At 44.8% G+C, this 27699-nt stretch overlaps 2 protein-coding genes across 13 annotated transcripts in view; one reads left to right on the forward strand and one right to left on the reverse strand.

Moving 5' to 3' along the window:
• The window catches only part of EFCAB11 (EF-hand calcium binding domain 11), a 152890-nt gene extending 146220 nt beyond the window's left edge, over positions 1–6670 (reverse strand). For 7 of the 11 annotated variants that reach the window (XR_004137461.2, XR_004137460.2, XR_010381053.1 and 4 more), the window contains exons 1-3: positions 6461–6661; positions 5838–5933; positions 2435–2480 (exon numbers count right to left, since the gene is read on the reverse strand). Coding sequence is in view for 7 of the 11 variants with exons in the window: in XM_031454170.2 (XP_031310030.1) it covers positions 2435–2480; positions 5838–5933; positions 6461–6535 (217 nt within the window). In the remaining 4 variants the exon portion in view is untranslated. Of the gene's footprint in view, positions 1–2434; positions 2481–5837; positions 5934–6460 lie in introns of all 11 variants that reach the window. The other 4 variants (XM_064486184.1, XM_064486185.1, XR_010381054.1 and 1 more) reach the window with 3 other exon arrangements.
• Positions 6671–7806: 1136 nt separating this feature from the next.
• The window catches only part of TDP1 (tyrosyl-DNA phosphodiesterase 1), a 75305-nt gene continuing 55412 nt past the window's right edge, over positions 7807–27699 (forward strand). Inside the window, exons 1-8 of one of the 2 annotated variants that reach the window (XM_010988267.3) lie at positions 7807–7911; positions 10144–10207; positions 10590–10744; positions 13279–13856; positions 17947–17990; positions 19131–19186; positions 21225–21321; positions 24816–24850. In XM_010988267.3, coding sequence (XP_010986569.1) covers positions 13286–13856; positions 17947–17990; positions 19131–19186; positions 21225–21321; positions 24816–24850 — 803 coding nt within the window. In that variant the 5' untranslated portion in view covers positions 7807–7911; positions 10144–10207; positions 10590–10744; positions 13279–13285. The remainder of the gene's footprint in view (positions 7912–10143; positions 10208–10589; positions 10745–13278; positions 13857–17946; positions 17991–19130; positions 19187–21224; positions 21322–24815; positions 24851–27699) is intronic. The other variant, XM_010988258.3, reaches the window with a different exon arrangement.

A 27699-nucleotide genomic window follows, 5' to 3' on the forward strand; every position in this document is an offset into this window, starting at 1 on the left:
GGGAAATCCTTCTGCCAGAAGACAGAAATCTTTCTAGATTGAAATACTCACATAGAAACCCAAAGGAAAAGTGTAGGGAAGGCTTCCCCAAGAAGTCACAACCTAATTAAATACAAAGAAACAATATTTGAATATTTTGCAAGTATGAACATTTTTAATCAGAAATTTAAAATCTGTGGTTTTAAAATTCCATCAAATTAGGGAGTATGTCAAAAACACCTTCCCCTAGCAATAATATTGTTCAAAAAGTCATGTTTCATAGGTGACACCAAACCTTGTATCCAAAAAACAATCCAGTAAACTCTTTCGTAAGCCCAAAATTTATAAATAAAAAGATTTTTAAAAAGAAAGAAAAAGTCAAACTGGGCAAAAGGACCCAGGAGCCAGCTGGAGGAGGCTCTCAGTGGCCAAATCTGGGACAAGTTGAGCACCAAATAATTAAGTAATGAATTATAAATCATTAAAAAACATACAAATTCATGTGTCCATACAGATAATAGAGACAGACTGATCAATCAAGAAAAAGGGAAGGCTCTTGCTTATAGTAAAAACACCAAGGGCTAACTGAAAGAGGCACTTGGATTATAAAATCATTACTTTGTAATCATTATGGCAAAAACTGGATCAGACAAGTATCACAAATGCAGACCAAATCTAGGGGAAAATTTTGATGAAAAGCAGACTATTTGCAATGTCTTAAATGTGTCTCTCCACAGACTGCTGATCAGTTGCAAAAGAAGAAAATATAAAGAGAACTAATACAATGGAGAAACTGGACAACATCTTGACCGGTGATAAAAATTAACATCATCTATGAGAGACAGACATGTGTGCCTACAGATGTGGCACCCTGAGAGGGACATGTCACCTGAGCAGGATTCTGGCGAGAACGCTTAACCTTCACCTAATTACAGAGAAGCATCAAACACACGATGAGGGCTGTTCTCAAAACACAAAACAGTAAGGGCTGGGCTACTTCTTCAAAAATATCAATGCTATAAAAAGAAAAAAAAAAAAAGCCTGCAGAAATGTCCCAGATTAAAGAAGGGTAAAGAGACGTGATGCCAAGGACTAATTCCTGTATGACATGGAAGATGCTATTAAGGACATAATCAGATGAAGTGACAACACTGGGATATAGACGGTAAAGTACATCAAAAACAAGTAACAATATAAACTTAGGATAAGCGTGCGGTGGTTTGGACGGCTCAGTGAGAGGAGGGGGTAGAGGTAGGAAGTGCAGACGACAAGGTAAACAGGGTAATAAATGAGCAATTAAGTGAATCTGGCTAAAGGGTGTATGGCTCTTCTCTGTTCTACTTTTATTTTGCAACTTTTCATAAGCTGTAAATTGTTTCTCCCCAAAAAGTAATGTTTAAAAAGCCAATCCAGCATGCTCTGGGCCAGATCTCCTCAAACAATAGGTATTCATCTCCCTTCTCTCTCACCTGCCTCTTCCCTCTTCCCTCTTCCCTAGATCATTCTTGCCAAGCTCAGAAACCTCTTCTTCATGCTCAAAAAGAAAAAAAGCAAACAGGGTTCCTGATCCACAGCCACTCTGGACCTGCTGAAAGTCTTATCCACTCACATTGTCACTTTCTCACTTTCCGTTTATCTTCAAGCCGCTTGGGCCTGACCTCCGCTCTCACCATGTGCTGACACTGCTCTTGCTAAAGTCACCCAACACCCCAGCTTGCCAGATCCATGGATCCTCTTCAGATCTTTCACTTCTTGACCTTTCAACACCGTTCCATAGTGCTGACCACACCCCTTCCTTGCAGTATCCACTCCTCTTAGCTTATGATCAAACGCTCTTGATTTTCCTCCTGCCCCTCTGCCCCTCCTGAGTCGCCTTTGCCATTTCCTCATCCACCTGACCTTTAATGATTACTGTTCCTGCGAGTCTCAGTCTACACTCCCTCTCAGGTGGTCTTATCCACCCTCATGGCTTCAAAACCATCCACATGCTGATGAAAGTTCTGCAGCCCAGAGCTTTCCTCTGAGTGTCACAGTCATACAGCCCAACTGCCTTGACATCATTGACCGAAACTTCTCAAACTTAACATATTCAAGATTGAACTCTTGCTCTTCCGGAACCCTCAATCTTCTCCCCACCATCTTCCCATTCCTGTAAGTGCCACTTCTGTTCACCCAACTGTTCAAGTCAGAAAACCCAGATCACCGTGGTTTGGTGACATTATAAGCAACATTTTTTCTTTGTGCTTGTCAACGGTTTAAAATTTTCCCACAACAATCATATACTTATGAGTATATTAATTAATCAAAATTAAAAGAACCAAACCTCTTTCTTCTGGGTAATGAGAAACAAAACAAAGATTTGCTTAAACATAATGCTTTATAGTCTCTATATTTGTTCTCAGTTTTAGTTTTACAGGTGTCTGAATAAAAGTATTAAAAATTAACTTTCTATTACCGGAAGTGTTTGGATCTACTGAAGACATCACAGAATCAGCTTCTATCTAGAAGACAAGAAAGAACAGGATACATAATCTCATCAAATGTTTTCACAGTGCAAATTCTTAATTCCTGGTGTGTGGGGAAGCGATGTATTTTATGAGAAATTAACTTTGTTGAATCTAGCGAAAAAGTAACAGTCACAGGACAGGTATAATCTTCATTTCACTCTTCTGTCTATAAGGTAACAGACGCTAAATTGCTACAGACTCTAATGGCCCTCCAATCTTTATTCCACTGACCAAAACAGTTTAACCATGTGAAATCAACTCAGCTGTCACATATATGCATAACCTAAAAGACAAACTTTCTGTTTTATACAAATACAGGCAATTGTTACAATGGGCTCTATGACTTTATTAAAAATTTTTTCCTGCCCGTAATAGTAACATGATGTAGCAAACATGAAAAATATTTTTGAAGTATGAAGAAAAACATTTTAAAAACCAACTGTCCTGTGAAAAACCATTGTTAATGTTTTGGCCTGGTACGGCTTTTTTTTTTTCTCCTATGCATTTTTTAAACATATTTGAGAACACACTGTATATTAAGTTTGGGACTGGCCTTTACTACATATTAAAACATTAGCATTTTCCCACATTGTAACAAGAGCTTTATAAACGTCATGGAATTAGAACCTTGGCAATATCTGACATAGTTCCCCTACCTTGGATTCCAGGTTCCTCCTGTTCCTCCCAAGTAACCACTTCCTGGCACCTCTTCCTCATGGTACCCCTGCCCCCGATGCTCTACCCTCAGTCTGCTGACTCCCACACTCTGTACACTCTTCTTGGGCAATGCCATCCAGTCTCATGTTTCGACCTACCACCTGTAGGGAGTCTCAAATCCATCCCCAGCCCTCATCTCTCCACCCAATTTCAGATTCCTCCATCCAAGGGAGGTAGCACAATCTGAGAGCAAATCTTTACCACCATAACCTCAACATCCAGCACAGTATTTAAAAAGTGAAAGCACTTGGAGTGTTCACAGCTTCCTCAAACTTAATATGCCCCAATCTGAACTCACTGACTTTCCCCCAAACCTGCTCCTTCTGAATTTTCTTACTTGGTGGAATCAACATCCCTTTAGTCCTGTGGTCACATCACTCTGACATGGCCACCACACCCAATCGATCACCAAGGCATAACTGCTCCCACCACCACAGAATGCTTCCAGATACTTCATATCAGAAGGTTCTATCTCTGCTGGTCTAAATGATGCCCAGACTCCTTTACAGTTACCACTGGAATTAAACTCTCCTCCTTGTCCTCTTCATTTTCTGTTTTTAGTCTCTTCTCTTAAAATTTGTTAGAGTTTTTTGTAAGTCTTTCTACACTAAACTGTGAACTGCTTCAAAGTAGGGTCTATGTCTTATTCATCTTTATATCTCTTTATAGCAAATGTTCCTTTTATTAAATGGGACCACTTAATAAATTTCATTCTGAAAACATCTGCATGAATGGAGAAGTGATTTATAATATAAGTGCTTTCAGTAAATATTTCACTTGCTCAAAAGCAATATTTAAAAATAAAATCCCAAACCTCAACCAGGTATAAAAGCAAAAAGCTGTTAAACTTTGCAGAGGGAATACATTAAGTGTCACTTAATAAAAGTTCACGGTACAAATGATTGTTAATTGCACCGGTGATTTGTTGTATCAGTACTTTACTGTTTAGTGATCTGCAGTCAATAAGCACTTCATTTGATTAAAAAATAAAATCGAAAACCTCAACCAAAAGGGAAAATCTGTTAAATTTGATGGAGTGTATGTATGTTACCATATCACTGTACTTCTCATTAAATTCCTCACTACTGTTCTAAAATTAAAACCAAGTAAGTAGATCCAAGGGTGATGAAGGCAGAATGAGACCAGATATATTTCCAGCTGAACCTGAATTAAATTCAGTGCTTCAAAGGCTGAGTCATTAGCTGACCTGCTTTGGAATTCCAGCTGCAATGATTGCGGGTTAACAGAAGAGCTGCAATTTCTGGGAGCCAGCCCCGACTACTTCTCCGAGCTCCATAATCAGCATCTCAGTAACTAAGCATCCCCTAGCAGTTGAACCACTCTGAACCTACCTGGGCTGTTCATGGGACATATTATATCAACAGAACCTATTAACAGTGAAGTTGTCATGCACTTAAGCATAATGGGGCATCACATGGTCCCTGGCTTCTGCAGGGCTTCCAATCTCACAGGTAGAGCCCACTCATGAGAAACAGCTGGGCCATAGTGATTCCCAAGCCTTTTGGTCTAATGAGGGTAGAAGGGAGGGCACTCCAGGCAGAGCCCTGACTGCTCCCTCTGTTTGATGCCTGCAGTTGAATTTCTTAAACCTGGACGAGGTCTTGCCTCTAATTCCAGTTCAGCAGCTTAGCACGAGGAATCCATCACTAGAATGGATGTAATAGACAAGAGGAGCAGCAGAGTGGGGGACAGGAAATCTGTCCTACTGAAGTGGGAAGTTCACTGAAGTTCAGCTCAACTCTCCTCAATTAGTGCAACCTTTCCTGGAGAGCAATAATGCCCAACAAGATTTCAAACGTACTTAGCACTTGTACTTCTAGGAATTTATTCCACAGATGCACATCCACAAGTAGAGACATAGCTATAAAAGAAGGCTCACTGCAGCAGTATTTGTAGGAATGAAAAATAATGGAAACAATCAAGATGACCAAAGCAAGAAAACTAGCTAAAGAGAATACTGGGAAACTATTTCTTTTTAATGTTACGGTGTGTGCTTTCATATTCATCGATTACTAAGTAAAATAAGCAGCTTAAAATAAAATAGGCATACTATGCTGCCACTCATGTTTTCAGCAGAATGCTAGGCGTGTTTGTCATGCATAGGAAACTTTGGAATGATACACAAGAAACTGTTAATAATGGTAAGTCCTGAGAAGTGGGACCCTTTGGTAGGGAGGTAGGGGATTTTACATCCAACTTTATACTTTTCTGGACTGTTTTAATTTTGACTATGTAAATGCATTATTTTTATAATTTAAATGGAGTGATTTTTTTTTTTTAATTTAAGGGGGAAAAAAAATCCCTGCATGTCACTTCCTCTGTGAATTCTTCCTGGTACCAATATCCCCCTCCCAGTCTTCCTTCTTGAAACCTTGCTAGCATCTCATAATTATAATTATTACAGCTTGGTTGTGACTTAGTCTTGGTGGATTCTAATTCATCCCTGAGGGTTGGGTTCTTAAGAATCAAGTAAAATTCAGCACTGGACATCTCTGAAATTGCTCAAAAGGCACTGGTTTGCTTCATAAACATCCTAAGCTAGCCCTCTGCACTTAGAATCCATCCACTATTGTGTTGTCTGCTCCATCCCCAAAGACACAAAAAAAGCTCTACCTTGGAGGGCTTGTACCCAAACAGCATTACAACAGCAACTTTAAAGTCCTCTCTGCTTAGATAGCCTTTGTTATCTTCATCGCACGCTTTAAATACCTAAAGAACATTAAATAGCTTTAGTTAATATGACAGAAGCCGTTTGTCCTATTATTTTTATTACTAACTCATATTTAGTTAAGAGGTCTCACATCTAACACCCAGCCTAACAGTAGTAACCCAGCTCGGAAGTGGAATTTCACTATCTTAATTTTAATTCTCAAGAAATCTTAAAGAATTGCTAACATTTACTCCCCCAAAAGTGCAAAGGACTTAATCGCACGGTTAATTCCTTTAAAACACTGGGATAAATTCTACCCAATATTCAGTCCTAGAATTAGGAAGGTGAGGCAAAGGCGGCGGCTTTGAAAGGCGGGAGGAGAGATGAAGGTTATTATAAACACACTGTGTCGCGGAGAAAAGAGAAGGAACTTGGAAGTAGCCAGAACACTAAACAGGGATGCAGAAGCCTTGAAGCCCTAGTAGGCTAGGACATTAACCATGACACTCTGGAAGGACAGTCCAGTCTTTATCTGTGCGAGTGAGAGCCCTGGGTGAAGTTAAAGCTTAGCTCTCTGGACACTTACTTCAACCCACTTCTTGTGTTCTGAGGGGCTGACTTCCCACATCTGTGGCCGGGCCCCAGCCTGGGAGAAGAACATAGCGACCGCCACACCCGAGTCGGGACAGCTGAACCCGGGACCTCCACAGCCAGAGCCTGGCTCGCAAACCACGGCGGGCCAACCCCAACACAGTTCAGGAAGTCAAACTCGGCCGAACACCTCCAACGTCGCCTCCCATTGGACGGCCTGCGAGCACTGGCGTTGATTCCGCAGTTCTATTGGTCAGAAGCTTTGTTTAATAACGTTTCCTTGGAACAGCCTACGGCCGAGAGGCTCACAGACCCGCCCCCAGACTTGGCTCCGCCCCTCTCGTCTCCTTAACTCCTGGCGCGCGGCTAGGGATCCAACTCATCCAGGTACTGTTTCAACGTGTCCTGCAAGATTCCTTTCATTTTCTGACCCCACACCTTGCAATAAATTACTTTTGATAATTTTGATGTATGGCACTCTGCTAAACAATACAGGAGACATAGAAAGAGTGTGAACAAAGCATAAAAGGAACCAATCAAAACAAGTTAAGTCCAGGATTCACGTACAGATCAACGAGTCACTGGGATCGAGCCCTCCAGGGTAGTTACTGTCTGTTGTCCTCCTGGTAACTTTTAGCACCAAGTACGGCGCCTGCCACAAAGCAAGCGTTCAGTAAACGAACCAAGTGAGCCCTCAGGACGTTTACACCAAGTTATTTCATTCAGTCCTCTGGAAGAGGCGCCTAGTTTGAAGGAAGCTCCGAGAATAAATAGAAATAGCATTGAGCCCAAATTCCGCAGCAAACATTCTTAGTAAAGGCAAGGAATATGACGAGGGCTCCATTTTGCAAAGGAGTTTATCTCAGTCCCCTCTCTTCTGGCAATTCAGTAAGATTAAAAAAGCAAAACGCACACAGAGGCACGCACACCTGTTTCAACGAAAAAAACAAAAACAAAACAAAACAAAAAAAAAAACAGGCATTCGAGGTGGATTCTGAGGGAGCTCATTTAGCCTTCTATTTTACAGCAGGTTTTACAGCCCGCTTCTCCCGGGATACTGGTCTCAGCCGTCAGCTTCCTCGAACCTCTCAGCTGATCCTCTTTGCCTTTAAAATACAACCCCCATCCCCACCATATCTCAAGCTGGGGGACTCTGAAGCTGTCTATAAAAATCCCTGCAAAGGTGATAAGTTTTGCTAATTAAGGGAGAAGTGAGGGAACACTTCTTTTTCTCTTTCCAGGTTTCCTCTCCTACCCTTCCTAGGGGACCCTTCTGCATCCCCTCAGGATCCGGCGGGCTTTAGGGCCCAGCGGCGGGCGTCCCGGAAGGGGAAGGGGCAGGGCCTAGAGGTGCGAGCCGCGGGCCGGAGAGTTTGAACTGCGCGCAGGCGCAAGCAGCGGCGGAAAAACGGGATCCCAGGCGGCTCTGCACTCGGGGGGCTGCAGGTGCGTGTTTAGAGGCTGCGGGCTCTGGGGCCTGGGGTGCGCGCTAGGCGGATGCGGGAGCCCGGCCTGCGATTCTGCTCTTTCCGGCGTGGTGCGCGGGCCGATAGGGTCCCGCGAATTCTTGAGTTCCTGGCGGGGCTGGAGGCGGACCCTAGGGAAGCGGAGCATCTTGTAAAGGCACTGGGTAGGGTCCCCTCCCGGGCCTCGGCTTCCTCCGGCAATAGTACCTGTTTGGCGGGAGCAGCTGGTGCTCTAGAGACCGGAGTCCTGCCGGAGGGATCCCTTATTCTTATTCTGGGTTCTCTGTAGTAAAAGGGTGGTTACGGCAGTGATAGCCAGCATGTTGGGCTCTTACTCTGTGCCAGGCATTTAACCTTTCTGTGTTCGGTTTCTCCATTAATGAAACAGTTGTGGTGAGCGTGAAATGAGTGTATACCCGGTAAAGCGCTTCGAATTGTGTCTGGCCCGAGTTAACCGCTCAGAAAAGTTACCAGCTGTCCTTACTTCCTCAACGTACCGCAAATCAGCCCTCCTCGCTCCATCCCCACCGCTTTCAACAGCTTCCCGAGTCCCTGCAGGAGGCTCCTCACGTATACTTTTGTCTCCCTCCAAGCCATTCTCCACACAGTTGTAACTAACGTAGTATTTTTAAAAATGTAAATCGGACCAAGGTACCCCTCTGCTTATTAAAGCCCTTCATTGGGGCCCTACTGTTCTTTAAATAAAATCTAGGATCTTTAACTTACTTTTCCTCCTCCACACCCCCTTCATCCTGGACCACCAACCTGTCCTCCTTACCCAAGCCCATCTGTTTCTTAGATTTACTACAACCGTGTTCTCACCTCCTGGCCTTTGCTGGCCGGTTCCCTCAGTTGGAATGCTCTTGTTTCCCTCCCCCACTTTTATTTGGCGGGTCCCTTTTCATCCTCCAGAGCTTTCTTAAATGTTATTCAGAATATTCTGTTGTAAGGGCATCCCTGTTACGCTCTCATACCTGTAAAATGAGAGTATCTGTAAAGTGAATATCTGTAAAGATACCTTGGGTTTTTTTTATGTTGTTGTTTTTATTTTTGTTTGGGTCAGTCTGTTTCTTTCCCCCAAAATATAAGCTTTTCTAGGGCAGATACTATTTCTATATTAACTTCTTATTCCCCGTGCTTGGCACATAGTGGCAGCTCAGTAAATATTCGTTGAATGAACCAACTCTGGGAGGTAGACATGATACCCATTTTGCAGAGAAGGAAACTGAGGCTCAGTAATTAAGTAACCTGCTCAAATGCACATTTGCCACCTAGTAATGACTGGACTTGAAAGTGGGGTCGATGTGTGCCCACTACTGACCACACCTGGCCTCAGTTGAGCTTGACTCCCATGCCCTCCCAATGGTATGCAAGTTCTATAACGAGGAGCAGCTGTGTCTGGATGATAGGGGGAGAGGAGAGGCTAGCAGCTTAAAGAGGAATTTGCATCCACAATTTTTTTTCAGTCCCACATAGAAGCTCTAATTTTATGAGTTGGCATTTGGTGGGAGAACTTCTTTAGATTTTTATCCTCGGCATTGTAGCTTAATGCGGGTTTGCTAAATTTTCAGTAATGTGGTTAGTTGCCTGCTCCTCAGTTTTGTCTTACTCTCAAGTTCTATACTATTTGCTTAATATTTTTATTTGAGTCCACTTGCACATAAACACTGTCTTTAAGAAGTAAATTTTAGTTACTATAAATATAACGGAGCCATAAGATACCTTCTGTACCTATTAAACAAAAGCAATACTTACGGATGCCTGTGGAAGGGCATGAAGTCCGTTATTTGTTCAAAAGCAAGGTTAGAGGCATTTCTACAAAAAACCTTCTCCTTGATTAAACAGGCTATTGGATTGGAATGGAAAAGGAAGGTGCTTTCATATTAATCATGTTAATGTCAAGTTCTGGTCATCTCTTTGGGAAACACTGCTCTTCGCTGACTCAGTTGAATGTCAGGTCTTGGAATCAGCCCACCTGTGTTGTAATTCTAATTCTGTGTCACTGCTTACCCAGAGTATGATATTAGACCTGTGCTGGGCCAGGGGAAGGCAAACCGTAAACAGATGATTGAAGGAAAATAGTTGGGTTCTATCCTCGTAAAGCTCCGTGCGATTACAAAGGAGTGCTGGGAACATGGGCCTGTGTGAGAGGTGTTGACTGAAAAAGAAAAATGCACAACCTAAAAGTTGGGAATTATGTTTTATTCCACAGACTTTATGAGGACTTCAGGCCCTGGAGACAGCCTCTTGGATCGCTCTAAGACTGCTCTGAAGAGGTAGGGGAGGAGCCAGGATATATAGGAGTTTTTGCAACAAAGTTGGAACATCAAATGATTACTGTTAAAAAAAACCAGACATCTCAAGTGAAGGACTTGAGTGCTTTTCTATGTATGGGAAGATGCAAGAGTCTGGGCTCATCGAAATCATTCCTTTGATGTACACCCTAGCTCTCTAGGGCCAGTGTCCTGGGCTTCCCCATCCTGAGTCTCCTCAGGGGCACCTCTAGGGGAGGCTGCAGTGGCTGATGGCTTGATGGGGTCATCCTGTTTCCATCCCAAGTTCCCTGAGGGCTCACCTTCAGGGCGGCTACAGTGTGAAGGCTTGATAGCTGCAACATTTTTGTTTACTAATATGGCAGGCAGTATTTTTCATTCACAGAGAGAAATAAAATTCTGATCCTGGGACCAGATCCAGTTCCCCAAAGTAGAAGTCAGTTCCTGATTGATCCCGGCACTTACCAACAGCTCCTCCTGGACAGGCTAAGCACCGTGATTGCATAAAGAGGTTGGTAACCTGCTAGATTTCATGATTTGGTATGATTTTTTATTACAGTATTCCAAAGAGTTTTTGCCTTTAATTGTTAAGTAACTCTCAAGTTTTGTAACTCTCAATGTTTTGTAGTGTGGGCAGCTCCAAACCTTAGACCGTGTATAAAGCTAACAAAAGCTTTTTTTCCCCCTAGGAAATGTCTTTTTCAAGGCTTTATTTGTTACCTACTTATCCTTTGGAGAGAGTTCTCTCTCCTTCTCCCTCTCCCCCTCCAGAGGTGGTTGTAGATAAAGGGATAAAACTGAAAACTTTAGAAATCTCCTAAATAGCTCATAGTCACTAAATAGACAGATTTATATCTTGCCTTCAGAGTTCTCAGGGTTTTTGAATTCCATTCCATAAATAATTTATTTGGGAAGAGGGACGGTGGTGACCTCTAAGAGATCTGTATACAGCTTTTCTCAGGAAGGAAGCTGAACCCTTTTTTTCCGCTAAAAACCTAAAGACCTGTTTGCTCTAGAATGGAGTGGAAATCTAGAGAGGGCAGCCTGAAGAATCTCAGTTGCAGATTCTGTTAGTAAGGGCCTCCCTTCCGAGCTGGTTTAGAATTCAGTGGAAGCTAGAGCTCACAGCTGACTAGGTTTTCCAAAAGTGGTTCTTTTGTTCTTAAATAATTTTTTTTCTGGTTTAAAATAAATTTATTCAAAATATTCCCTTTAAGTGTATGTTGGTTTTTTGTTCGTATTAAGTTTTTTTTTTATTGAGTTATAGTCAGTTTACAATGTTGTGTCAATTTCTGGTGTACAGCACAATTTTTCAGTCATACATGAATATACATATATTCATTTTTATATTCTTTTTCACCATGAACTACTACAAGACTTAAATAATTTTTTGAACACAAAACAAACCAAGAAAATGATTCCTTCAAATTGAATTGTGATAGTAACTTCCATAGTCTAGGACTTAAGTTTTTTCAAAAACGATCAAAACAAAAACAAAACACGGAGCTGTTTAAGTAGGCGTTGAGTAGTATATCTGCCTTAATCTCTTTCATGAGAAAACCTGGTTCTCAAATCCTGTTAACTGTAACACTACAGTTCCAACCAGCGTGGTTATCTGGTTTCTTAACCTTTAGCAGATTAGAAACAATTTAGGTGGAAAACCTACTCTGAGAGAGTTCTAACAGCCCCTAGAAGTAGGCTGGACAGAGAGGGATTAGACAGAGAACCTTTAGAAAACAAGACCTAGACAGAGTCTAGGGCCGTTGTTAAAGGGGCAAGTGGCCGCAGCCATCTGTGGTCCCTGAGGCTGTGGCTGCAGAACAGTGTCCGTGCCTGGTGGGGTTAATAGTGACCCACAGCCATGAAGAATGAGTCAGATTATTGTGTAGATGCACTCTGCTTAACAGCTCTTTGAAATATGTAATTTACAGGAGAAACCTTATCTGACTTAACTGGTCATTAATTAGAAAAGGTGAGAAATTGTGAAAAGTGATAGATAACTGAAAAAAATTTTTTAGCCCAAAACATATGAAATACTCATTTGCAAATCTTCCAGTGTAGAGTTAAGCCTTTTTTTTTTTTTTTTAAAGGAACAGGGTTTTTGGAACAGAATGCCACAGTCTTGTCTTACGTCCACACTCATAACAGGTCCTGCTCACTCTCTTTAAAAGAGCAAAAATGTAGTTGCTCTAACCATAATCTGAGCACAGACTCTTGAGTCCTATAATTTTGCTCTAGGTCTTGCACTAAAATTTTTTTTTGATCACTCTGGGACTGCTCTTAAGTTATATAGAAAATCTACTTAGATAGCTCTTTACCATTGAATTGGTGACATTTTGTAGATACCAAAACCAAAATTTTTACCTGTTTACCTCTTAGAGCAAGAAAGTAGAAATTAGACTGTGTGGTTTAGAAAATCATGTTTTGCTTCAGTACAGGTTCTTTCTTTGTAGGTTTTAGTAGTTTGATTTAGAATAAGATCATTATTAAGTTAGTTGGGTCCTCGGGGAAGCCTTTCTAGATAAATGTGTATACAGAATTGATCATTTGACACTGTCTTGAGGACTTTGGTAAGCCATATAGTAAATAGCTTATCTTTGGGGAAGTAAGAAATAGTCACTGAAGTCCTTCGGGCTCCCAGGCTTGGGTGAGGGACTGTAAATTCCAGTTTGGGAGCAGAGACAGAATTAATCTTGAAGCTCCTTAAACTGCCCTTAACCTCAAGCACCTGATGGAAGCTTCAGGGTCAAGAATGGACGTTTTTGTTTCAGACTTTGGCTCAACCTCATTTCCTTGGGCATCTAAGAACCAGGTCTAGGTTGAGAGAGAAAGGAGGAGAAGGTGACCAGGATTTTTGCTGTCATTTGATTTGCCAAGTTCTCATGGCAGATTCTAGTCCTGTGCCCCTGAACACCCCCAAAGCAGCTGCCGTTAGTGACATGGCTCAGCATCTGATGAGTGTCAGGCGTGCTGTGTGTGTTCTAGAAGCTCACGGCACGGGGTTTGAGAGCAAGGCAGTGTTTGCCAGCGGCCTGGCAAAAGGGAAATAACCAGATTTCTACCTTTCTTTCCAGAAGTATAATGTCTCAGGAAGGCAATTATGGGAGGTGGACGATATCCAGTAGTGACGAAAGTGAGGAGGAAAAGCCAAAACCAGACACACCATCTACCTCTTTTCTCCCCGACGCTGAGCAGAGAACAGCAGCGGAGCCAAAGTACACCTGTTCCGAGGCTCGGAGAGCCACACACAAGAGGAAGATAGACCCTGTGAAGTTCAGCAATGCTGACTCGGTTTCCGAGGCGTCTCCTTCCAAAAGGCAGAAGACTGGTTCCCAGGAGGACCTAGGCTGGTGTCTTTCCAGCAGCGAGGATGAGCTGCTGCCACCAGAGACTCAGCAGAAGCAGGCTAAGAAAGCAGGGGTCAAAAAGGAGGAAGGCCCTCCTTCTCCCCAAAACGGTGCTGCCCGCAGAGCTGGGCATGGCAGCCCTCTCGCCAGCCCCGGGCTCAGGCGGGAGGAAGACGAGTACGAAACGTCAGGGGAAGGCCAGGACATCTGGGACATGCTGGATAGAGGGAACCCCTTCCAGTTTTACCTCACCCGCGTCTCAGGAATTAAGCCAAAGTATAACTCCAGAGCCCTCCACATCAAGGGTGAGTGAAGCCGGGGGTCCGGGAGCCGTCACACTGTGCTTGAGGGGTCCCCCTCGGTGAAACAGGAGGGGGGAGCCTACAAATGGTCTCCAAGAACCCTTAACTGCCCTCAAGGGAAAAAAAATTAACCATTTTGACAAGCAGATGCATTCATTTGACAGCAAACTGTTTACTTAGAGTGTTAGCGGATAGAAGGACCCCGAAATTAGGAGGCCCACCAGAGTGTGGGTCCTTGCCTTCTGGCTGTGAAAGAATTTGCAGCAGAGGGACAAAGTGAATGGCTGCTTTCCTGCTCAGAAGAGGAAAAGGAAAGAAAGGTGCTTGAAGTGATGGGGGGAGGTTGGGGTGGATTGCCTATCAGCCCGGATGGCTGGTAGAGACAGATGGCCCGGATCGGGCCACGTGGGTTTTTATGAGAGGCTTCTGCCAGCATGTCCTTCCAGGTGTGATGGAATCAATCAGTCCTTGTAGGGGCTTTCCCAGTTGTTGGCATGGCAGTTGTCCACTGTCATGGCGCTCATCGGTGTGTCACTCAGCCTGCTAATACGTTACAGTATAATGAGGCTCAAGCTCCACTGGAAGTCAGATCCTCCACCATCTTGGGCTTCGCAGGCTCTAACCAGCTCTTGTTTCTTTTTGCAGCTGCCTCCTGAGACTTAAGTCATTGGTTTCTGTTCAAGGGAAGGGCAGGTCAGGGGTAGGATCCTGGGGGCAGTAGCCTTGGTAACAATTGGGAAGCTAAGGAAGAGATCTGATTATAAAACAACTCAGGAATGTGCATCTGACAGTGAGTCTGTGACTCCACTGTCCCAGTCATTAACCGCTTGCTTAAGCCTACTCTTCTATGACTCAGGGAGGATTGGGAGACTCCAGCTTTTCTGTAAACAAGAGGCAGGCGTTGTGGGGGGCCCACAGGGTCCTGCTCAGTATCAAGGTCAGGAAACCAGAGGGTGCTTCCCACTGCCCTGTAGATCCCCCTGGTGGAACCCTTAGCATGGTGCTTAGAATTATTTAACTTCTAATATAAAGATTAAATTTGATCAGTCTCACTTCATCAACGAAGTAGCCAATACTTGACAGCAGCTCTCTTTGGTCCTTGGACCAGCCGCACCAGCATCACCTGGAACTTGTTGAAAAGTACAGATTCTTGGGCTCCACTCCAGATGCCTTGCATCAAACTCTGGGAGCCAAGCTCTGGGATCTGTGGTTTAACAAGCTTTTCAGGTGATTCTGTTGCCCAATCAACTTTGAGAACCATTGCTTGAAAGTCTGGTTTTGGTACCTGGTGAGGAAGTGAAACAAGAATGCCTTCACCTTTGGTGGCTGTGGTTGGTCCCCAGGGAGCATCTGTGTGGTGCTGTGATGTGTGTATATGTTTGGTCTTCACCTCTGGTTACAGTTGTTTGTTTTTGTTTTGTTCCAGGCTCCTGAAATAGCTCCAAAGTAATAAAAGAGTGAAAGGAGCCTCTTCTGTTATTCTTAACAGGCCCCTTTCAACCACACCTGAGTCTGTAAATGCGAGGACTTTTGGAAAGCCCCCAGGAATTGGGGGGGGAGGGGGCTGGTTGCCTAGGGAACCAACCATATGATTAAAACTGGCGCTTTCAGCTCCCAAACCCCACCTCCAGGGAGGGGAGGGGGGCCTGAGGTCAGTGATTTAATCAGCCACGGTATGTTCAAGAAAATCCTAACTGAAGAGGTTTGAAGAGCTTCCAGGTTGGTGACTAGTGGAAGTGCCCACCTCCGGCAGGGGCACACTGGTGAGGGTATGGAAGCTCTGCGTCCCTCCCCCACCCTCATACCTCGGCCCTGTGCATCTCTTCCACCTGGCTGCTCCTGAGTTGTATCTTTTTATAATAAACTTAATCTAGTGAGCAAAGTGCTTTCCTGAGTTCTGTGAGGTGTTGCAGCAAATTATCAAACCCTAGGAGGGGGTGGTGGCAACCCCCAATTTATAGCTAGTCAGTTAGATGTACAGGGGGTCTGGGCTTATGATTGGCATCTGAGGTGGGGACAGTCTTGTGGGACTGAGCCCTTAACCTGTGGGAGCTGATGCCAACTCCAGGTGGATGGTGTCAGAATTGAGTTCAGTTGTAGGACTCACAGCCGGGGTCCATGGAGAACTGGTCTCTGTGGGGACATCCTCCCACCCCTCCCCTCAGCTGCACTTGGTGTCAGAAGGATTGAGTTTAGAGAGGGAACAGGGTTTTCCTTGAAGAGAGAGCAGCAGGAGCCCTGGAATCTGAGTCACAGGACCTGAACCCCAGCCTCACCGCTTGCTTGCTGGATGGGTGGTTAACAAAGGACCTGTCATTCTTCAAAATTTCAGTTTACTCACCTTTAAACGGGAGATTTTCACATGAAGTGACCAGCACAGTACATGCACATGGCAGAGACATAAATAAACATTATCACCCTTATTTCACATCACCTTTCTTACCCACATTCAAAGACAGATTGTGTTTGCTGTTAATAGTGTTTTATATACCAAATGTATAGTTACATCGTCTGTGTGGTAAATGTTAGTGTATGTGATAACTCATACTCTGAAGAGTTTGATTCTACAATTTGTCTGTTTTTCCTTTTTGTGAATGAGTATCTTGTCCAGGTACTTTGAAGAAATGCAAGATAGATCTCGGTGTTTTTGTTTTATTTGAGAGAGATTGATACAAGAGATAGAGGACTGTGCAAGGTTTTGCTGTATGTCAAAAACTGATGAAAACTGGCTGTTAGCACCAAGATATGGAGGAAGGGGAGGTAACGTTCCGATAGGAGCTTTTACACAGATTATCTCCCTTAACCCTTATGAGTAGATGTTAATGACTGTCCTTGAATAGGTGACTCATCTGCAGAGAAGCTAAGTAACCTGCTGAGAGCCACACAGCTGGTAAATGGTAGAGCTGGGATTTGAACCCAGGCATTCCAGCATCGGAATCCATGCTCTTAACCCTTTCATACGTCACTCCAACAAATGCCCTAATAGTATGCTGTTAAGAAGGTCTCATCAAGGAACAGTGACTTCAGATGGTCCGTGAAAGATGGGTAACATTTAGAAAGGTAGAAAGAGGGACTGGTGTGGGGGCAAAATGCGAGAGACATCATATTGAGAATTTCTCTCATGACCGCAACTCTCCCTCTAAGGTAGGAGCTTCTTTGTTCTTTTAAAATCTTTGTGGCCTGGAATCTGTCTCAGTGTCTGGAAGACAGAAGACACTCAGTAAATATGGGCCCAGTAAGTGAATGAGCCCTGTCTGAATCCTCGGGGAGGTTTGGTGGTTAAGAGCAGAAGCCCTGGAGCCAGACTGTGTGGGCTCAGATCCCCGCCCTGCCCCTTCCCAGCCGTGTGGCAACAGGCGGCCCCTAAGGAGAGACCCCCTGTCCACCAAATGGGAGTGGCAGACCCCACAGGCTGGAGACGGCTGTGAGCAGTGAGAGTGACACCTGGGAAGTGCCGGGAACAGCGCCCGGCCCCCAGTGTGTCCTGTGAAGGTGAGGCTGTCACAGTCAGCGGTGGTGGTAATGGTCATGTACGCCCACTCAGTGTAGTTGATGAGGTGTGAGCTTTCCATTTTCTCCAAAGTGAAGCCTGAGGGGGTGCTAGGTGGGTCCCCCTCAGAGATGACTGGGATGCTAGAAATGCGCACTTCTGGTTGGGGGTGCCTCTGCCCGCCCCGCACACGAAGCAGGTGCTCTTGGGCTCTGGAGAATGGTCCTGCTAGTCTTGGGCTGGGAGGTCTCCTGGAGAGTGACTAGGAGGAGGTAAAAAACTAAGAGATCCGGAAAGAGCAAGAATGTGTATCACTGTGGTCGGCAGTTTCTAAAATGGGCCAGTCATCCAGTCCTGAAGTCGTAGATTTTTTATTTTACGTTATGTTTTGTTCAAAGAATGTGTAGTAAATACTGTTAAATGGCACGGAGAAATTTTCTCTTGAATCTTACGGAACATTAAAGTCTATCTTTGTAGTAGCTTTTCAGCTCTGTTTTCTAAGTTGAATTTTGATTTTCAGTGACTATTAAGTCAATTATGATTATTATTACTAGGTGATTTTCGTTCAAATGTGAATGAGGTGTCAATGTTTTGTCTCCTCAGATATTTTGTCTCCTCTATTTGGGACCCTTGTATCTTCAGCTCAGGTGAGTTTACAGTTTTTTCTTTGGATGGAAGGGGACAGATAAACAATTTGGGAAGAAAATGGAGCAGTAGGACCTGCAGGCCAGTCCTGTCGGGGTCCCCGGAAGTGGCACCTACCTGGAGGCTGGCACCCAGCGCCACGGTCGTGGGCTCCAGCAGTGTAGAATGTGGGTGCACGGTCAGTGAGGCTTCCGCCTCAGTTGGGCCACAATGACTGGCCAGGAAGTCACTCTGGAAATCCCAACCTGAGGGACACTGGTCACCTCCCGGGACCCTGGTGCAGCTCCCCGGGTAGAGAGGGGAAGGCCCTGTCAAGTTTGATTTGATTTAGAGAAATAAATGAGAAATTTCCTCACACCCTCCAAGAAGAAGTGAGTAGAATTTATGGGTATGGCTGCTCCTGCGTGCTCCATCGCTCCGCCTGACAGAGCGGGTCCCTTTGTATTGATAAGTCACGTTAATTAAGCTCCAGGCCCTCGAGTAAATAGTGAGGCCTTGTCCCTAAGAAGGTGAAGCTTTCTGTGTGCCTCGTGCTCTGCTTGGCCCCAGGAGCCCTGGCCTCCAGGTGGAACATGGGGTGGGTTGGTGTGTGTTCTCGCCAGACTGAGCCGTGCTGTCCAGCAGAGGGTCAGGGGCTCCCCAGGCGTGGGGAGGACCCCCGGTAAGTCCAGCCCCCGCCTTGTGGGAAGCCTAGTGAGCGCCCGGCCCCAGGTGCCTGTGTACAAAGCAAGCTCATAAGTTAGACTGAGAGCAAATGTTCTTCGCCTCCTTTTCATAATCACTTAGTGGGCAAGGGATACCTTTATGAGCCCTTTTGTTTAAGTTAATCAGGGGGCCCTTAGAAACAGTGTAGTGAGACTCGGGTTACAAACACAGATGCTGCCAAAGCAGGCGGAGATGGTTTCCTGTGTGCTCGGGCACCCCCCCCACCCCCTGCCGACTGATGCAGACTCTGCACCGTTCACTCCCTTCAGGGTTGTTTTAGGTTTGTCTGTGAGCACTGTAGCAGAATTGTCCGAGTTTATAAATGAGAATTTATGTAGTTCATCATTAGTCTCTTTTAATTTAATAACCAAACAGTCCTCCTCATGAACTGTTTTCTCTTCCCCTTTTCTCCCCATCACCCCCGCCCCCCAATCCAGTTCAACTACTGCTTTGACGTGGACTGGCTGGTGAAGCAGTACCCACCAGAGTTCAGGTGAGTTCCGCAGAGGGATGGGAGACATCGTAACTTCAACGGGGATTTAAAACCTAAGATCTGTGTTTTTCAAGCAGCTGCTGTCCATCTCTTTTGAACATTTCTTTTGAAATTATTGAACTCAGACGTTGAGTTGTACTGGGAAAACAGCGTCTTTTGATCTGTTCTAACTAATCACAAGGCTGCCTAATACAAATTGTAGCATGTCCCTCTGTTGTTCTGTCCAAAGTAGGTAAAGACAGACTTCAACCCAAATAAAAGAACTTTGGGTCCAATATTAGTATGAAGGAAAAGGTCGTTGCCACCTGCTTTCTCAACCTGTAAGCCTGCCACGCTTCACTTAGCACAGCAGTGCTGTCCCATTTTTGAGAATCTCTTGTTCCACAAATGATTCTTCCTGTAGCTTAGGAGTTAACGAAGGGGTCCCGGGGCCTCCCCTCTCCAGGTTGTGGAGGTGATGGGTGTCGGTCTGTCTCCTGTAGTTCCTCTACCTCGGGTTAGGCAATGCAGACCAAATAAAGATAGTATTGCAATGTGACATGCTACCTGCCCCATTTCCAACACATGTACGTGACAGAATCCCAGTGACAGGTAAGGCGGAGGAATACACAGGCAGGAAAATGATGGTCAGGGTCTCCAGCCTGTTCGAAGGATTGGATGCTGCCCACCGCCATTAAGGAGGGCAGCCGGCGAGACTGAGCCACAACTCAGGTGCTAATCTCACGCAGAAGCATCTTCTCAGACACACCCAGCAACGATGTTTACCCGGACACCCTTGGCCCAGTGAAGCTGACACACAAAATGGACCATCACGCTGCCTCTCTGTGATAGTTTTTAGGGCCAATACACATGAAGTAATTAATGAGGACTTCAACTTCTGTCAGTAATGTTTAATCTTTTATTTTTTTAAAAAAAAAGAGGAGTTGGAGTATAGCTGGTGAATAGAGCACATGCTTAGCATGCTTGAGGTCCTGGATTCAATCCCCAGTGCCTCCATTTGAATGAATGAATGAATGAATAAAAAATAAAATAAAATAAAATACCCTGATGATCTGATAACAAGAATTATTTCTAGGTGGTAGATGTGTGATTGTCTCTTACTTTATTCTCAGTACTGTTTTTCTAGTTGTAAAATAGAACTTTTTTCGCCAGTAAAAACAAATTGGGAAGGCATGCTTCTTAGTTCTATTTTACCTACCATGTTAGAATAAGGCTGTCAGGCATTAGGGGATTAGGCATTAGTCCCGGAAGTACATTTTCTGTAACGTTTCTTTCTAGTTCAGTGTTGTCCCTTCACGTTCGGCAGGGAATCATCCTGCACATGATTGATGATTGTGGAAGTGGCTCCAGTTGTTCATCTTGCTTGATCGCTTGTTGGAGAAAAATCCGATTTTTCTTTTGTTGGGAGAGCTTGTAGAGATAAATTGATTTCCAAGAATTGTCTCACTTTGAATTAACCAGAGAAGATCATGGTTCCCTTAAAAGCCTTTTAAATCTTTTCCTGCAGAGTGTTCTTATATTGTCCTTTTGAATTTAAAAACAGGACATTTTCAATCTGCGTCAGGCTCTGTTTCATTGAAATAGAACCATCTATTCATGAATCTGCAGATGATGGGTCTGGGCCCGTTCACTCATGTATCCTGGGGCTCTGGTGCTGGACCACACACACAGTAGAGGTTTAGTGAGGAAGTAATCCATCGCTTGGTCCAAAAGGAGAGAAAGAGCATCATACTAGACAACAGTAATTATGTATCTTTTAATCTATCTGAATACAGAGCTAAGGATGTGCCCTTCTGGACCACAGAGGACAATTACTCAAGGACCTTGGAGTCACAGCCTCTCTGGGTCACAGCAGAGCTTCACAATCAGGCCCTAGGGCCCCATGACAGAGGTAATCAGTTAGTGAAGGTTAACCGGTCACCACTGTGTGCTCGCCCTGTGCTCAGTCACCACCCAGGCCAGGAACACACGTTCCTTAACTAGGCACCCGTCCAGCTTCACGAATGACAGATTTTAAATACTTTTGATCCCTTTTCAGGAGGAAGCCAATCCTACTTGTGCACGGCGACAAACGAGAAGCAAAGGCTCACCTGCACGCCCAGGCAAAGCCTTATGAAAACGTTTCCCTCTGCCAGGTAAGCCACTTACCGCCATGCGAGAGCCTGCTTATTCTGAGAGTTGCAAGGAAATTTAGACACTCAGTCTGTCCACCTGCCTAAAGCAGGAGTCCCCTCTCGGTGTCACCGACACACACTTGTCCAGCCTTGGCTTACACGCTTCCTGAGGTAGCCCATCCTGTTTGTGGGCAGCCCTTGTGGTTTGAAAGATTTTCCTTTTTGTTGACCTGATGTCTCTGTAATCAGCCAGGGTTCTTCGGAGAAACAGAACCAGTAAGGGTACGTGTGTGTTTGGAGAGACGTGTATTTTTAAAGAACACGCTCACGTGATTGTGGGGGCTGGCAAGTCCAAAATTTTCCAGGTAGGCGGGCAGGCTGGAGACCCTGAGAAAAGTTGATGCTGCAGTCTGAGTCCAAAGGCTGGCTGGAGACTGAATTCCCTCTTCCTTGAGGAAAGGGGTCTTTTTTTGTTGTTGTTGTTTTTTAACACTTAAGGCCTTCAACTTACTGAGGCTCACAAACATGATGGAGGGTCATCTGCTTTACCCAAAATCTACTGATTTAAATGCCATTCTCCTCAAAAAATACCTTCACGACAACATCTGATCAAATATCTGGGTCCTGTGGCCTTGCCCTGGTGACACACACAGTAACCATCACAGTCTGGGACGACCAGGGTGACACACGCAATAACTGTCACAGTCTGGGACGAAAGCAGAGCAGAGAGGAGGCGAAGAGAAGGCTGTGGGCCAGTTTCTTTCTGTCTTCCCATAATTTTACCCTGATATTTTCCCATCAGTAAGTACCTAGAAATACAGGGTGACCAGTGAGTCTGGGACTGGTTAGGACCCGCTGTTATAGACCTCACATCTGAAAGGATCTGTTATATGTGGCATTTTGTGTAAGAAACAGGCAAGGGGGTGGAGTTAGCAAGGAATTCAGAAATGTTTACGTTCATGATTTCCTTCCTGTGGCGGTGGAGGTTCTGGGGTGGCTGGTGTAATGGTCACCTTGTCCTGTTGGAGCAGGCTGGTCGGTCCATCCGTGAGCAGCCTGACAACGGTCCTATCCTGGCCAATATCTCAGTGAAGTTGGTTCGAGATTTCTGCTCTTGGAGTACAGAGCCAAGAGAGACTTAATGAGACCTAGATTATTTTTCCTTCTCACTTTCCCTCCAGTGTCTTTTCCTCCATCCATACAAGATAAAAGAATTCCAGCCCACGTTTTATCTCTCTTCTTCCAGCTGTAGAATATTATCTAGGGGTGTGTGTGTGTGTATCTGTTTTATAAAGATTAAAACTGAAAAATCTCAGTCTGATCCATTTTAAACCGACCTCACAACGCCTCCTGTGATGGACCCCCTGTGCGTCATGTAGTTGGAGTTCTTTCCTTTCCTGTTGAGGGTTCACCTATACACAGATACGCCTTTGCTTAGCAGTTGCCTGAACTCCCCTTGTTTTGCATTTGTTTCCAAAAGCAGAAGGGGTTAAACTGCAGTAGGATAGTGCTTATCAGACTAAGAGTGGGCAGAAAATAAACACAGGAATCCTGAAGGTGGGGGTGATTAAATCAATAGAAATACAAAGATTTTCAAATATACTATCTGTACTGAAACGTTTAGGAGAAAGTGTGGCATGCTTCAGGCCAGCCACGAGGGGGCGCTATGAGCGCTGTCTTCCAAGCCTCTTGTGCAGAGTGACCAGAAGCTCCCAGCTCATCTTTGATGTACAGGGTGTTTGCCCTCTCCTGTCCCCACCTATTGAAATACCTTTATACCTTGTCTGTAAAATGAATTTTTGAATTTTTTTAGCAACATAGTGTCACTTGCCTAAGCTGAGTCTTGTTAGTCAATAAGTAGATGCTGTATGTCTCCCATTTTGCATGGGTGTGGTAGAGGCCAGAGTCTGAAGCCTGGTGGTGGTCAAAGTTCAGACTTCTGGGGTCTGTCCCAGCCCTCCACCCACTAGCTATGTCAGTCCGGGCCTATCACTTAACCACTTAAAGCTTCATTTCTTCATCCTTTTTTTTTTTTTAAATGGAGGTACTGGGAGTTGAACCCAGAACTTCTTGCATGCTAACTAAGCATGTGCTCTACTGGTGAGCTATGCCCGCCACGCCCTTCATTTCTTCATCTTTAAAATGGATTGCTAATACTGTTCCTTATACGGTTGTTGTGTAAAGGATTTGGTGCATTTACCCAAAAAAGCACCCATTAAATATTATCTGTTGAAGTTATCTTCCCTTTTTTTGTGCTTAGACTTGCCCGAAAGCAATACAATGAATAGCAAAACTAAACTCAAAAGCCAAGTCTTCTGACCATTGCTTTTTCTGAACTAAATATCAATTTACAGGATATCAGTCTTTCTTCTCATTGTGTAATTTAAAGACATGGAATACACTTTTCCTGTTCACTGTTCTGTGGCCAGACCCCACTCTATAATTGATATTCTTTGAGCACTCCAAACACGGAGCTTACGAGTGTAGTAAACTCAGCCACCTGTCCATGAGCAACTCTAAGACGGGCCGTGTCATCCTCACCCGCGGGTTCACTTGCCCATCGCGGCCCCCAGTGGACAGGCCCATCCACCCGTCCCGTGGTGGGGAGTGGGAAGGGCTTTGCTTTTAATAGTACTTGCTTCCCTGCTTCCATTTTTAGAATGCTGACCCCGTGCAGGTCCCATTTTCCTAAGCATTTAAGCAATGTTATTCTCATTGATTCCTGACAACTCCGTGAATCTCTGAACAGTACCCTCATTGCAAAGAGGAGAAAGACAAGGTATAGAGATTCAAATATTTTCTAAAGTCACACAAACTTGTGAAGGTAGGACTTGTGCCCATATGCTGAATTCCTAACTCCTGAGCTATTTTTGACATTTCTTTTTAACTTTCTCATCTTGAGGCATATTCTGCTTAACCAAGGTGTTGCTATATTGGATGTTAGAAAAAATGTTTTACTTCTTCACCTACTAACCCCCCATCCCCATTTGTTTGTAAAGGTATCACTTTGTAACACGAAAATGAATTTAATATATTATCTTTATTCTCAGCACTTGCTATGCTATAAATGTAAGAGAACTTTTGTTTTGACATCATGATTCTCAATGCTGCCACCACTTTAAATGTTTCTTTTAAACGTGCTTTGAAAACTTGTGTATATTTCTGTATAAGCCAAATAGCTAATTTTAAAACTTTGCATAGAGTCTCATTTGTTCTTGCTAGTTTTCTGGCAACTAAAGAAATTAAGCTTCTCACTTCTAATTACTATAATTAAAAAATGCAATATGTATTGAATCATTCTGGATGCCTTTAAAAAAAAAGTTGTTTTTTTAAAAATGAGCCTCAGTGGATGCTCTTCTAAAAGCTGTCTTGGCAATCAAGGACTTGTCCACTAGAGGGCGGTAAAAAGTTTAAAGATAGTAAAGTTACCCTGAATCTTTTCTAATTTAATTTTTGATAGGGATATTGCTGATTTTTTTTTCTTTTAAACTGACTTGACTTCTTTTTCATCCTAGGCAAAGTTGGATATTGCATTTGGAACACACCACACGTAAGCAATTTTTATGAAGTAGGGGAGGATATGAGTTTAATAGATCAAAGGATGCCCTTCAGAAAGTGCCCTTAGAGGCACTCATTGTGATGATTTTGCTGGGGGAAAAGCTGTCACTAAGGGAGTAGAGGAAATGGAGTTGTTTCCTAACAGGCTTACGACCAAGTACCAGGATTCTGACTCTCAGCATCAAAATCTGAATCTGTGACGCGGTTTCTGCTTTCTGTTCAGGACGTTCATTGTAGCCGACGAGGAGAGTAGATTGTGGTCAGAGGTTATGGATGGCTGTATGTGCGGTCGTCACATGCTGTGGATTCCACTACTTTAAAGAAATCCTCGTGATTTTTTTAAGATTCTGAGTTGCATCAAATAGAATATTGTTAGATCAGCTCTGTGCTCTGAAAGAAAAACTATTTTACAAGAAGTTGTCACCTTGAGAGGCAGATGTCCCTGCCCCAAGACATCGCAGAAGATTCTCTTAGGATAATTTCAGAGACACTGCAAACCACAGACAAGAAACTTTTCTGTTATTTCCTACTTGACACACATCAGCTTGACTCTCGTTTTACTTGAGTTTTAACCCTCACTTGTGCCCTTTCATGTAGTTGGTTCTCTGAGAAAAGAATATGACATGGTTGCCTCTATTTCAGTATTTTTGTAAATCATATTTCTCTGGAAAGGATTTGTCAAAGGATGTGACAAATCCTCATCTTCCTTCTGGACCAGCAGTGGGCCTGGGTGGCCTCCAGCCTCAGTCCTGTCCCTGCAGGTGTCTGTCCCTAAGGCAACAAGGGATGTCACAGGAGGGAGTGTTTGCCCCGAGTCGTGCAGTGACCACTGTTTTCCTGATACTGTACCAGAAATGAGGCCATTTTTTCATCATTCTCTTTATACGCTTAAAACTATATTTTGCAGTGTGTTTTCAGAAAGGAACCACAGTGGAAAGCATTGAGCCATTTTGTCAAAGGAGACTTGTCAGCCGTACGTGGTCTGGTTTCAGATGCTCTTGTGTAAATATTTCCACGTTTACCAGCCACCCCTAATTGGTAGCTTTAGTCTCATGGAGGACAGGGTTTGAGGGTTGTTGAGAAGGAACTCAAGCACCTACTCAGCTAAGGTATCAATTGTTCTTTCCACGGCACTGAGCTCACAGAATGCTGATTTCAGCAAAGGATGCAAAATAGCGCTGATAGGCTGAACAGGCATCTTCGGCCCCGCAGCTGCACCACGGGAGACCCTGGGGGGCGGCACAGTCTCCCTGGCATGGGCAGGCCTTCTGCCAGTAAAGGGTCACAGCAAATGGATCCTTGTCCCTGCCCTTAGCTAGAACCCTGGCATAAATTCTTTACTGATTCTCAGATACACTCAGCCAGCCCTGTCACCTCTCTGGACCTTGGCGTGATTTGCTAGACCTCCAGTGCCGGGTTCCTGTGCCCGCCAAGCGTTCTGTGCCCCAGTCCGCATTTCCTGGGGACACTCACACTGCCCTGACTGTGCTAGCACACAGCAGGAGAGCTTGGGCCAGGTCCCGGGAGGGCCGAGCGCGCTGGGCCTGGCCTGGATCTGACACAGGGATGTTTGATGGGGGCGGGCCTATCCTTTTTAAAATGCTAGTCAAAAAATTATTTGGTCCTCCTCCTTCATTTTACAAATCAGAGGCCTCAAGTAGACAGGCAGTTTTCCTCTGGCCAGGGTTGGAGACAGGACTAGAACCCACTTATTTTTACTTAACTTCTTTATTTTTGCTATTTACTCACTGCTAATGTGCACTCTGTTCTTTGCTTCCCTCCTCGACACACACACACGCTTTGCGAGGCCAGGCTTCCTCTCCCCTCCAGCATGCACGTTTTGCAAGTTAAACGCAGCAGAGTTCTTCGTTCAGAGTTGAAAATCACTGGGGAAGTAATGACGGCAGAACCTCCCCAGATCCGCAGTCTGTGTAGCTTGCATTTTGTTGAAATGCCAGTATCTCGTAGGAGATCGAACTTCAGTGGCTCGTTTTAAAATGTTTTAAGAATTATTCATTAAATATCTGTTATTTTCTTGAAGCATGGCTCTAGGACATATAAAGTTTTTGTCCTTGCAGCTTTTAGTCTTTGGGTGAGAGAGGCAGGACAAATCTATGAATGAGGGAAAGACGGAAACCTTCCAGCTCACGGTGACGGGCATAAGCAGCCTCTACCTCGGGCAGGGTGGAGCGACCACGGGGCCCTGGGGCAGTCGCTGGGACCATGCTCAGTTCACCAGCCTGTGTTGACCACGTACCACGTGCGGAGCGTCTGGAAGTGGCCAGATGCAGCCCTGTCCTCCAGGAGCTCATCGTCCTTTTCGGGGCGGTGGACACACTCCATCCACGCTGCTGTAGGACGCCGGGCAATCACGGGGCTTATCTCACAGTGCTGGAGACTCAGGAGGATGCTAACACTTTTTGTGGCCCCCAAGCTGGGGGCAAAAGCTCCTCCCATGGCCCCGAGAGTCCACAGTGGGGCGAGAAGTCAAAGCAGCCACGTGTCAGATGTGGCCGGGCAGCCAGGAGCAGGCTGCAGGGAGAGCTGTAGCAAGGCCTCCCGTCACACGTGACGCAGTCCCCTCTCACCTGAGCCACACCATCCCCAGCCTCGCCCGCTCCGGCCCTTAGTGCAAAGTAGCCACAGCCCCATCCGACCTTGCGGGAGCCAAGGGGAGCGAGAGGAGCTGCTTCGGCGCACTTGGGGACCCGGACAATCCCATTGCCTCTCCCAGCCACGGATTTGCCCTTGTAACGGGGTTGGTGACACCACCCCTGGGTGCGGAGGGGTTTAGCGGGCTGGCATTCTGGAGCTTCTAGAACGGGACCTGGCACGTAAATG

Source organism: Camelus dromedarius, chromosome 5 (assembly GCF_036321535.1).
Source record: "Camelus dromedarius isolate mCamDro1 chromosome 5, mCamDro1.pat, whole genome shotgun sequence".
In the NCBI taxonomy this organism is placed as follows: Eukaryota; Metazoa; Chordata; class Mammalia; order Artiodactyla; family Camelidae; genus Camelus; species Camelus dromedarius.